This window comes from Alligator sinensis, unplaced genomic scaffold (assembly GCF_000455745.1).
Source record: "Alligator sinensis unplaced genomic scaffold, ASM45574v1 scaffold1676_1, whole genome shotgun sequence".
Classification (NCBI taxonomy): Eukaryota; Metazoa; Chordata; order Crocodylia; family Alligatoridae; genus Alligator; species Alligator sinensis.
Window position 1 is genome coordinate 239,900 of NW_005843223.1, and position 11,450 is coordinate 251,349.

Consider the following 11,450-nt stretch of genomic DNA (forward strand, 5'->3'; position numbering starts at 1 on the left):
CCCTGTGGTGTCAATCAACCAAGGAGGCGGGGCTTGCCCCGCCTGCCTCAGTCTCCCCATCTGCAGCCTGGGCACAAGGGCTCTGGCAGCGCGCCCGTGCGGTCCCTTTCTCTCTCCCTGCCCGCGCGCTCCTCTTTGCTCTCTTTTTTCTTCCTTTCTCTGTCAGGCAGTCCCTGCTGCCCCGCGCAGAGCAGGTTTGATCACAGGCTGCGGATCCGCGCGGGGCGACGCAGAGGGGCTGGAGACGGGCTCTTCTTTGCGGCGGCCTGTTCCACCTCGACGTCATCCGCTCCCGCTGTGACATCCCTGCGGCGCCCATGCCCCCACGGCCGGTCTCCCTGGCCCCGGTGCTGTCCCGCTCGCTGCTCGGGTGGCTTCGCGCAGCTCCCTCGTGCTGGGAACAACGTCCCCTTCAAGGCACAGCGACCCGGGAGCGCGCCGCTTCGGTCCGCTCGCTAGATATCGGTATAGCCCTCAGTGCCGGTGCAGGGAGCCCGTGGCAGGCTCTGCCCTGGGGCAGAAGCTACAGGGCATGTTTCTGCTTGCGTCTGTGCAGGGCATTGGGCAAAGGGGTCGTTGCGGGGTGTTGTGCCCGGGCTGCTGCCTCCCAGCCCGCCCAGACCCTCCCCGCAAGGGGCAAACCCAGGTGGCCGTGCTCAGGGCAGGGACAAAGGGCCAGGGCTCCGGCTGGGGGGTCTAAGCTTCCTCGTGACCCTAACCCTGCAGGCCTCGCTGGGTCATGGGTCGTACATGCTGCTCGCACGGAAGTCGAGTAAAGCACTGGCCAGGTTCGGCCGACCAGCCACCCTGGCTGACTCCTGCACCCCCCTGCAAACACAACCGGCTGGTTGGCCAGGTGAGCACCCCTGCGAGCGACGGCGCGAGGTAGGATCGTCCGGCCGCAGGATGATAAGGCTGAAACGGGAACGCGCAGGTCAGGATGTGAAACAAGCCCACGGCACGGGACGTGCGAGACGTCCGGGATGCGGAGGGAACGCAACACCTCATTTGTTTTGATCCCTGTATAGAAGGAGAACTGGAAAGCAGCGGGATTTCATCGTGGCCTGGGCAGCCGGCGTGGTGTTGCACCAACGACCTTGTCGCACCTGAGCTCCTGGTATGATGTGTGTGTTTGGCCCAGACGTGTCAGGCCATGCTTGTAGACTTTGCCACCAAACCGAGCCTTTACCTCGGTGGTCGTCTTGAGTGCGGTGCCAGCACCGCAGCTCCTGAGACTTCAGCAGTGACAAGACGTGGATGACACCCGACGAGGACACAGCAACGACACCGACAGCCCAGCGCATCACAGGAATCGCAGAGGAATCGGGCTGGCAGACACCCGCAGTCACATCTCCGCCACCTTGAGCGCATGGCATGTGCCTCAGGATGTGCATGTGAAGTCTGTGCACACGCCTGGGCCCCACAGCTCCCCTGCCCGCCCCACGCCACCGTGCAGTCCCCTGCTGCACCATCCCAGAGCACCCAGGCCCATGGGGGTCTGAGCCCCCCAACCCCCCGGGCCCACTTGCTCTTGGATCTGCAGCCAAGGCAAGGACCCCGGCACGGGCTTCATCTGGGTGCCCTGACGTGAAAGGGAGGTAAGTCAGTGTGGAGCAATGGGGCAGGGAACGTGCCTGTGCCTGCGTCAGCACGCGTGTGGCTGCGTGCTGGGGGGTTCAGGGGCTGCCTGCTTTTCCAAGGGGGTCTCCAGGGTGCAGCTTAAAGCCGACTGGAAGGGACGAGGCTCCCACCGCACCCCCCAGCCCCCATGGCCAATCAGGGCCACCCACCCAGGGGCCCCCCAAGCCAGCTCTAGGATCAGGCCCTCGAGGAGGACATTGGGTCTGCCCAGGGGATGCACCTGGGGCAGGGAAAGGAGCCTTTGGCTACATGGACCTGCACAGACGTGCCAGACACGGTACCGGTGCAGCCTGCTTGGCTGGGGGTGGAGGGGCAGGAACCGGGGCTGGCACCACGGCTCTGTGCAGGGCCCCTCTGTGCCTCCAGCCTGGGGAGCCCCAGCCCCGGTGCTGCCGGGGGAGGACGGCAGGCAGCACTGGGGCAGCTCAGGGTGACAGGCTGGGGGAAGGACACAGGCTGTGCTGGAGCTGGGCAGGGCGGGGGGAGCTCCCAGCCACGGTAGGCATCACCCGACCCCGCTGCAAGGTGAAGCTGACCCTGTGGGGGGGCAGCCAGAGGGTCCCTGCTGCACCCCCCACTCTCAGACCCTTGTGGGGTGCTCCCCATGCCTCCTGACCCCCAACCCACAGCCAGGCCGCCCCAGGACCAACCAGAGCCCCTCCGGCGGTCTCCCCTACCCCTCCTTCAGCGCCACTCCTCGGGTCCTAAACCCCCTTGGCTATTGTTAACAAGAAAGGGACATGCCAGCGCTGTGAGGCAGAGGGGTCCTCAGCAGGGGCAGGAGGAGCTGGAAGAAAAAGGTGCTTAAGAGGGGCCGTGGCAGCAGTCTGCAGATCCCTGGTCCGAGGTCGCACACGGGGTTTGTCTGGACAAGGCTCACCCTGCCTTGGGCAGGGCGTCGGGCTGGATGTGACCCCGCAGCTCCCTGCCAGCCCCCCAGCTCTGGGACTACACATGCAGCGCTGGGTGCCTAGGGGAACAGGAGCGAGGCCAGGCCACGCGCCGCAAGGTGCCAGCCAAGGTTTATTGGTGTATTACCCCTTGGGCGCCCTCGTCTTGCGAGGGCACAGATGCCAGCATCAGCGCGTGCTACTGCGAAGCTCCTCACGGCGAGGCCCAGCCCCTGGGCTCCGGTGCCCGGCTGGCACAGCCTTGCGCCCGGGTGGTCAGCGTCTCGCTGGGAACGGCAGCTGCCCCCTGCTACCTCTGCCTGGGGCCGGCAGGGCACGGGGCAGGGGGACGCCTGGAGCCAGGCGGCACCGCGAGGAGGAAGAAGTCGCTAGACTAGAAGCCACCAGGAGCCCCCGGCGCCCGCCCCGGTCCGGCCGGGTCTCAGTCCTCCCGTGCCTGGCGCTGCTCGCGCAGTTTGCGGAGCCGCAGCTGGCGCAGCCGCAGCTGCAAGTCCTTGGGGATCTTGCCGCCCTTGGCCAGGATCTCACGCAGCCGCTGCTTGGGCGTCTTGGTGAGGTGGAAGTTGCACAGCGTGGGCCAGTCCTCGTAGGTGACGCGGCATGACCGGGTGGCCGCGTGGTAGCCCTCGGCCGTGGCGGTCACCTCGTACTCCCCCGGGGTCAGCAGGCGCCAGTAGTCCCCGTCGAAGGCTGCGGAGGGGACCGGGGGGTCAGGGAGAATGGGGGGCTCCCAGGGGGCAGAGGCCCCCCTCCCAGGCTGGAGCAGGCTGGTCCCTGCCCCCTTCTCGCGCACGTGTCGCAGCCGCCCCGTGCCCCCGTCCCGGCTGCTCAGACCCGACCTGGGGCTGCTTCTCTCCCTGCAGGTCCCCGGTCACCTCGTGTCTGCCCTGTGGCCTCAGGGCTGTGGCAGCACCGGCCACGGGGGCTAAGCCCGGCCCGGCTCTGGCTGCCCCTGTCCCAGGCACCACGAAACACGGACCCCAGGTTCTTGCCGCACCTGTTCTGATGTCGTGGTTGACGCCATCCACGGAAATGATGGCGTCGGCAATGCCATCCTCTGTGTCCTTGTCTCGGACGACCCCCTTAATGCCCCGGTGCACCTGTGGAAGCCCCATGCGAGAGGACCCATTAGGGGGAGAGTCGCTGCTCTGGGCTCAGGGGGCAATGCACCCCACGGCCCCGCACGACACTGCACGCACCTTGTGCCACATGCTATGCACACAGACTCGGCAGCTGGCACATGCAAGGCACCCCATGTGGGCAGCAGATGCATGGTGGGCACATGCACCACATGACATGCCACATGGACAGCAAGCATGCAGCCCATGTGTGCCTAGTGCATGCAGCAGGGTTGTAGCCAACAGGCAGCAGCACATGCATGCAATGCATACACACACATGCCAGCCACGCACACGTGTGCACATGCATGCCCCCAGGTCGTGTGTCTGAAGCTGGGTATGAGACCCCAGAAGTGAGGGGGAGGCTGAGCGGGGTCAGAGAGCAGCCTGGGGACCTGGAGAGGCTGGGGACAACCCCGGCTGCAGCCACGGGCCCCTGCATCCTGTCATGCCCGCGCTGCGCAGCAGGGGGTGCTTGGAGCCGGGGCACCGGGACTCCTGGGTTCCTTGCCCTAGGGGCATCCTCCAGGCCTCCCACTTCGTGGAGCGCGTTAACCCCCCCTGCTTCTGGGTGCCCCCAGCCCCTGCCCGGGTCTCACCTGCTCCATGTAGAGCAGCAGCGACTCCTTGTTGTTGTCCCACTCGGCCGGCAGCTCCGACGCGTGCGGGAACTTGTCGCACGACAGCTCCACCGTGATCTCGAAGCAGTTGGTGTGCAGGTAGCTGAAGTCATTCATGCCTGGAGGGAAGGGTCCGGCTCAGGGCTGTGGTTGGGGCTGACGAGGGCATGGGGGCCAGGCCCCGGCCCCAGGGCTGCTATAACAGGTCTGGTGGGACTCATAGACATCCCAGAGCTGTGGGGCTGGTGGGGTCACATCCAGTCCAAGCTCTGCCTGAGGCAGGATCAACCCCGTCCAACTAGCCCGGACAAACCCTGTGTCCGACCCCTCAGCCCCTGACACAGCCCCAGGCATCACCCCGGCCCCCAGGATGCAGGGGGGCCGCGGCTGCCAACGTCCTGCTGCTACCGGGGGGGGTCATGGACACTGCAGAGAGCCCAGGCTGAGGCCATGCCCCACTGCAGAGGAAGGCAAACCCCCCAGTGCGACCAGTCTGAGCAGGGGGGAAACCCCTTCCTGCCCCAGTGCAGTGTGGGGCTGTGCTGGAGCGCGGGGGCAAGACCCTCCACCAGGACCCTGCGGGGTCGGTGCAGCAGGCAGCAAAGACCCCAGAGATGCCATAGCAAGTCCTGCCCGAGCACAATGGGGCAGGGACACAGCTCTTCCCCGTCCCCTCCTATCTGCCCCAGCCCAGCCCCGGCGTCTCCCCACCCCATGCGCGTGGCCGGTACGTACTGCCGGGCACGGTGTGCCAGTTGGCGCCATTGATGATGTTGCCGGCGCGGGCGAAGTCGTCGTAGTGGCAGATGCGGCGCTCGTCCTGCGCCATGACCAGGTTGGAGCTGGCGTAGACGGTGGCCAGCCAGCGGAAGACGGGGTCGTCGGCCGTGGGCGTCAGCTCCTGCGCCTTCCAGTAGGTTCGGGTCATGTCGAAGGGGTAGGTCACCACCAGCTCGCCGCCATGCAGGTTGGCGCTGAGCACGAAGGCGTAGCGCTGCATCCACTCGATCACCGCCCGCGTCTCCGGTGCCACCTGCATGGCATGGGCCGGGCATTGGCGCAAACGGCCTCTGCACAGCCCCCGTGCCCGGGGCGGGCAGCCGCGGGACCCGGCTCTCCCTGCTGGGTCCCGCTGGGCTCTGGACTCCCCCAGGCACATAAGCCCCACCGTAAGCTCCGTGCAAGGCTGGAGGGCACGGCCCTGGGTGCGGGGGGCTCACCGTGGCATTGGGGAGGGTGTAGTACTCCGGGATGGGGATGTAGTGGTTGGGGAACTTGTGCGGCACCAGCTCGTTGTCCTCGGCGTCCCACAGTGCGGTGTTGAGGTCGGCGAAGTTGTGGTTGAGGTCGATACCCTCGTAGGTCCAGCGGCCCATGGCCCAGCCTGCCAGCTCCGAGCCCTGCGCCAGCGCTGGCATCACAGCCCAGCCCACGGCAGCGTCCCCGGCTCTGCCCGTGTCCCCGGCCCATGACACCTCCCTGGGGTTGACGTGGTGCCGAGCCCCTCACCACCCAGCCACGATCCCAGAACAGCCCCCGTGGCGTAAACCACATCTGGAAGGTGCCACAGAGCTGGCGGCACTGGCCACAGCACGGGGGCTGAGAGCTGTGGCGCCATGCTGGGGCCCCGTACTTTGCCCTACCAGCTTGTAGGCGGTCTCGTATCCGTCGGGGTTCATGGAGGGCAGCAGGTGGATGCGGGTCTCAGTCACCAGGCGCACGACACGGGGGTTGCCCAGCGAGAACTCGCGGCACAGGTACTCCATGAGGTTGAGCAGCAGCTCGCGGCCCAGCGCCTCGTTCCCGTGCATGCCGGCCACGTAGCGAAACTCCGGCTCCCCTGCGCGGCACCACCACCAGCTGCTGCAGCCCGCCGCACCCCAGGCCGGAGCACTGGGACCGGGCGTTGCGAGGCCAGGTAGGGGAGCCCACTGCCCCGGGGCCCCTGCTCCATCCCACCACGCCCTGCCCCCAGGCCAGAGTGCTGGGACCCGGTGCCACGAGGCCATCACTGGCCACCACATCAGTCTTGCTAGAAACAGGGTCCTGGGTCTTGGGGGAGCCCATGATAGACCCCCCTCCCCCAGCTTCTCCAGACCAGACCCCGAGACACAGCCAACACGTAGGGTCCGTGCACCGGGTGTCTCTGACCCCGCTGCCCGGCTCGGGGGGCACCCATCGGGCACTCACCCACTTCGTGCTGCCCGGGGTTGTCCGAGATCTCCATGACGCACAGCTTCAGGCCCAGGTAGCTCTTCCCGATGCTGTAGATCCGGGTGATGTTGGGGCAGGCATCGTGCACCTTCTTCATCAGCTGCGGAGGGTGACGGGCAGTGCTAGAGCCCCCCCGGGATGCCAGGGCTCCTTTCCCAGCACCCGCCTCCCTTCACCCTCCTGCCACGCGGGGGCCGGGAGAGCCCCAGCTTCCCCTGCACCCCGGCGGGGCACGCACCTTCCTCATCTCCTTGTAGTTGTGGTGCCGGAAGTCCAGCGGGTCGGTGGGCACTGGGGGGCTCTCCCAGTAGATGTTATTGGGGTCTGTGGGGGAAGAGGGTCAGGGCCGGCTGTGGGCTCCAGCACTGGGGGGTAGGGCAACGCGAGCCCCCTGCGCGGAGCCCGAGGTGCTGTGGATGCTGGAGCCGTGGCTGTTGCCCGCAGGACACGGGAGCTGAGGCCCTGGGGTCGGGAGGGGGGTCCCTGGAGGGTGCCAGGGTCTCTGTGGGGACGGGTCTGGGGGTCACACCTGGCAGGGGGCAGCCCAGGATCTCGGCGCGCAGGCAGACGGTGCCGTTGGGGCACCAGCTCTGGGGGTTGATGCGCACATAGCGCGCCGCCGTGGGGCAGGGCAGCGTGTTCAGCACCGGCGTCTCCGGGTCCTTGTTGGCTGCGAACACCTGGGCTCGAGGGAAAAGGGGGCTTGGGAGCCACAGGCCTTTCCACTGGGGGCCATCCCCCACCCCCTGGGCTATGCGCTTCTCGCACTCAGAGCCCCAGGGCCACGGAGGCACCCGGCCTCCTGGGACCCATGCTCCCGTGACACACGCCATGTCACGTGGGGCAGCGTGTGCCTGGGACCCAAAGGGTTACACCTGCTCGGCCTCCCCCTCCGGCCCTGGCTCCGGCACAGCTCTAATGAGAACCAGGCCAGTGCCGGGTGCGAGGCAGGGCTGGGGGGGCAGGCCTGGCGGGGGGGGCCTGGATCACGGCCTGGTATCGGGGCCAGGGGAGCTCCTGGGGGATGGGGTGGGATGGGAGCATGGCCTGGCCTCCCACATGGGGCCTGGCCCCCTTCCCCCTTCCAGCTGGTGCCGAGTTTGCTTCCAAAAAGATTAGGCAGGGAGGTGGAGAGGGGGCAGGGCAGAGCCAAGCCAAGAGCTCGGCACACGCCTGTGCAGATGCACATGCACATGCATGTGCACATGTGTATACTCTGAGTGCATGCACACCACATGCCCCTGCACATGTAGGGGCTTTAAGAGCCCATGGGCAATGCATGCAAACACGCTGTACACACACTCAGAGCATACCATGGCCCCCTGCGGCGGGTCTCCCTGCCTTCAGGGTGTCCCTGGCCCCAGTGTTGTGCCTGCATGGGCACTGCACACACATGCATGGGCACACACACACTACATGCACCCTTTTGCACATGCACATACACGTGCACACACGTGCACATACGCAGTGTGCACCCTACTGCATGTGTGCACACAGTCTGCACAAGCGCATGCCTGCACACACATTCAAGGCACCCTCCACTTTGGTACATGTGTGCACACGCAAAGCACACCCACCCATATGCATGCACATGCACACACTTGCAGAACAGATGTGTGCATGCACAAGCACCGCATATGCATGAAGAATGAGCACTGGGCAATGTGCATCCATTTGCACACTGTATGTACATATGTGCAACTGCAGGCACAAACACGCCTGCAATGAACTGCACACCAACACGGACATGCACGGGCCAGCTCTCCTTGTCCCCTGAGCTGCGTGCACTTGTGTCACGCTGCTGGGGGCTGCAAGGTTTCACACACACACACGTGTCCATGAAGCCACCTCCACCCCGCCCAGCATGTGCATGCCTCTACACACACTCCCGGCCAGGAGCCTGCAAGCACAGCCCATGTCACACACATGCATGCACCGCCTCTGTGCACGTTACACATGCACACCCCATGCAGGCACATGCTCACATACATGTGCAACCCCCTCGTCATTGCATGCAGACACAAGTGTGCAAGCACACGAACATGCACATGTGTGTGCTTCTGCCGTGTGTGGCGTGGAGGAAGCCACGTGAGATGCTGAGCTGGCCTCTGGCTCCCCTCCCTGGCTCCGGGGCCCGGGGAAGGGGGAGGGGGCAAGGACAAGTGGTCTTTGTCAGGCCGGGGGCCCAGCTGATGCCAAAAGCAACAGGGGGGGACTGGAGGGGGAGCACACGCCCCATTAACCCTGCGGAGACCAGCCTGGGAGCCCGGCAAAGCCTGAGCACTGTCTCAGCTCCGAGCGAGCTGCTGTCCCAGCCCCAGTCCTTTGTGCCTCAGTTTCCCCGTCCAGCCCTGGCCCCCAGTGCCCTCACTCACCACCTCCTCAGTGCCATTACGGCACGGCTTCCACGTGTGCGTGTCGTTGCTGAACTGGACCTTGTAGGAGGTCACCCAGTCGTACCTAAGGGGGGTTATGGGGGGGCTCTCCAGTACTGGGACTGGTTATGACCCTGGTCCCCCTTCCACAGGCCGCCCCGTGGGAGCTGCTACAGCCGGGAGAGAGCCCGGAGCTCCCAGTGCCAACCCTGCTGCCCACTTACGTCCAGATGGAGTTGAGGCCCTGGGTGATGACGCCGGTGAAGAGGGTGAGCCGCCGTGCGTCCACCTCCAGCCACTGGCTCCTGGCCTCCTGCCCCGCGCACCAGCCCCCGTCGTAGAAGTCCCCGTCGTAGAGCCCTGACTGCACGGCACAGAGGCACGTCAGAGCCATGGGCTCCCCGCACACCTCCGGGACCCGGCACCCGGCCAGATGCATGGCAGGGGGCAGCCCCAGGCCCCCTGTCCCGGTCCCCGCACCTGGATGTTGAGGCGTCCGCGATGGGCTGCCAGGCCGTAGCGCTTGTCACTGGAGGCGCGCAGCTGGGAGTCCAGCACCCGCAGCGACTCCAGCCCCAGCGGTGGGCACTCTGCGGGGGAGAGATGGCATCAGCCCCTGCTCCCTGCAGGATGCCGGGCCGGATTGGGGGGTGACACCCTCCCTCCTGCCCTGAGTCCTGCAGCTCTTAGCCCTACGACCTGTCCCTGTGAACTTGGCCCCAGAGATGCCCCATGGATGATGTTTCTCAGCCCCCAAGGTAGCTCCGATGGGACTGGCCGCAGTGGCTTGAGCTGGAGCTAGGCTCTAGGGCTCCCAGTTCCCCATCCTGGCGCTCATTCCCTGCAGGTACTTGCTGGCCTGGGCTCTCATGATGGAGCCACATCCCCCCAAGCCGCAGCCCCAGGGCCGGAGTGGGGGCAGCACCACAGCCAAGTGCAAAGATGCCCGGGGGAAAGGCTGAGTGTTGGCCATGGACCCTCCGGGGGCTCGTGTCCCGTGCGGCTGAGGGGGCGTCTGGCTAGAGCCCAGGGCAGGGCAAGCACGCACCCACCTGCACATCAAGCCCACGGCTCTAATGCCCACACCCATCTTCCTCCCCGCCCAGGAGGGAGCAACTCGGAGCGGGCTCTGGGTGGCATCTAGCCAGACCCCTGTGCCCCAGGGCGAGGGCAACGCGTGCCAGGATCCGGAGCGCGTGGTGCAGACACGAGGCACTTGGGCCCTGCCGCAGGGGCCGCGGAAACCGCAGCCATGTCCCGTGGGCAGTGATGCCAGGAGCCTTCGCCTGGCTCAGTGCCCGCCAGCGCTGCCTCCTGCACCCCACAAAACCTCCCGGCCCAGCCTGCACCACGGTCGGGGGCTCTGCTGCCCTGCGCCCCCCACCCCTGTCCCTGCAGCCCCCGCACGGAGCTCCCCCCGCCAGCCCCGCGGCCCCGGCCGACATTCCAGCGGTGCTGGAGCAGGGCAGGAAACGCAGCAACCTCGAAAGCCCCAGAAAAAATAACAGTGCAGCTGTCCAAAATCAGCCCGCAGAGCTGTGGGGGAGGGGGGGCTGGCACCGCCGGGGTCTTTGTGGGGAGGCAGCAGAGGCAGCGTACAGCTGGGGCGTGTGCACGGGGCTGTGTGCAAGGCCCGCATGCAGGGAGGTATGGGGGAAGCATCAGGGCTTGGGTATGTGTGGGGCGTGCGCACACATCAGGGCACAGGGGCAATGCGTGTACCTTGGGGGGCACGTGGATGTGAAGTCTGTGCATATGCCATGGGCTGTGGGGGTGTGGACACATGACTATGCATATGGGGCCATGTGAGCATGCCAGTGCCATGCCCAGGCATGGGGGGTGACTGTGGGCACATGTGCTGGTCTGTGCCGGGTGGCGGGCAGGGTATGTTGGTGCAGGGAGGTATCTATCCATGCACGTGGGTGCAAGGGTATGTGTGAGTGAGTATGCGTGTGTGTGGATATAGAAATAAATGCATGTATGTAGGTGTGCTTGTATGGATGCATATGCACAGGCATATATACTCATGGACGTGCATATACATACACGCCTGTATGTGAAATGTGCCTGTATGTGTGCATTGTGCACAGGCACGTGGGTGTGCGCTGGTAGGCGTGTATGTGCAAGTGGCCATGCGTGGGCCAATGCCCGTGTACGCGGGCATATACCCTGCGTGAGCTGAGGTACGTACGTGGCTCCTGCTTGGAGGCCTCCTCCTTGGCCCCGGCCTTGGGCTTCTTCTTCAGGACCTTCTTCTTGACGACTTTCACCCGCACGACCTTCCTCGCGCCGTCCCCGGCTGCGGGAGGCAGAGCGGGCGCCCGTCACCCGTGCCTGGGCAGGGGCCTGGCACGGAGCAGCGGTGCGGGGCCGGGGATGGGGACCCTGGTCTCCCCTGAGCTGCCGAGGCCCCGGCCCGCACACACCCTGCGAGCCCCCCTGGCACGCGACTGCAGCCCCCGCCGGCATCGGTCAGCCCGACCTCCCGCACTGGAGACTCCCCACCGGGGTGTCAATACAGGGGCTGGGACAGCGGCAGGGGCAGACCCCTCCCCGCCCCCCGAGCCCCGG

At 66.3% G+C, this 11,450-nt stretch overlaps 1 protein-coding gene across 1 annotated transcript in view; it reads right to left on the bottom strand.

Annotated features, from left to right (window-relative positions):
• Positions 1-2,647: 2,647 nt before the first annotated feature.
• CPXM1 (carboxypeptidase X, M14 family member 1) overlaps positions 2,648-11,450 on the bottom strand; it is a 16,373-nt gene continuing 7,570 nt past the window's right edge. The window contains exons 2-14 of the mRNA XM_006038021.1: positions 11,071-11,178; positions 9,360-9,469; positions 9,104-9,243; positions 8,880-8,964; positions 7,034-7,184; positions 6,743-6,828; positions 6,481-6,604; positions 5,934-6,130; positions 5,511-5,690; positions 5,026-5,323; positions 4,270-4,409; positions 3,550-3,652; positions 2,648-3,242 (exon numbers count right to left, since the gene is read on the bottom strand). Coding sequence (XP_006038083.1) covers positions 2,974-3,242; positions 3,550-3,652; positions 4,270-4,409; positions 5,026-5,323; positions 5,511-5,690; positions 5,934-6,130; positions 6,481-6,604; positions 6,743-6,828; positions 7,034-7,184; positions 8,880-8,964; positions 9,104-9,243; positions 9,360-9,469; positions 11,071-11,178 — 1,991 coding nt within the window. The 3' untranslated portion in view covers positions 2,648-2,973. The remainder of the gene's footprint in view (positions 3,243-3,549; positions 3,653-4,269; positions 4,410-5,025; positions 5,324-5,510; positions 5,691-5,933; positions 6,131-6,480; positions 6,605-6,742; positions 6,829-7,033; positions 7,185-8,879; positions 8,965-9,103; positions 9,244-9,359; positions 9,470-11,070; positions 11,179-11,450) is intronic.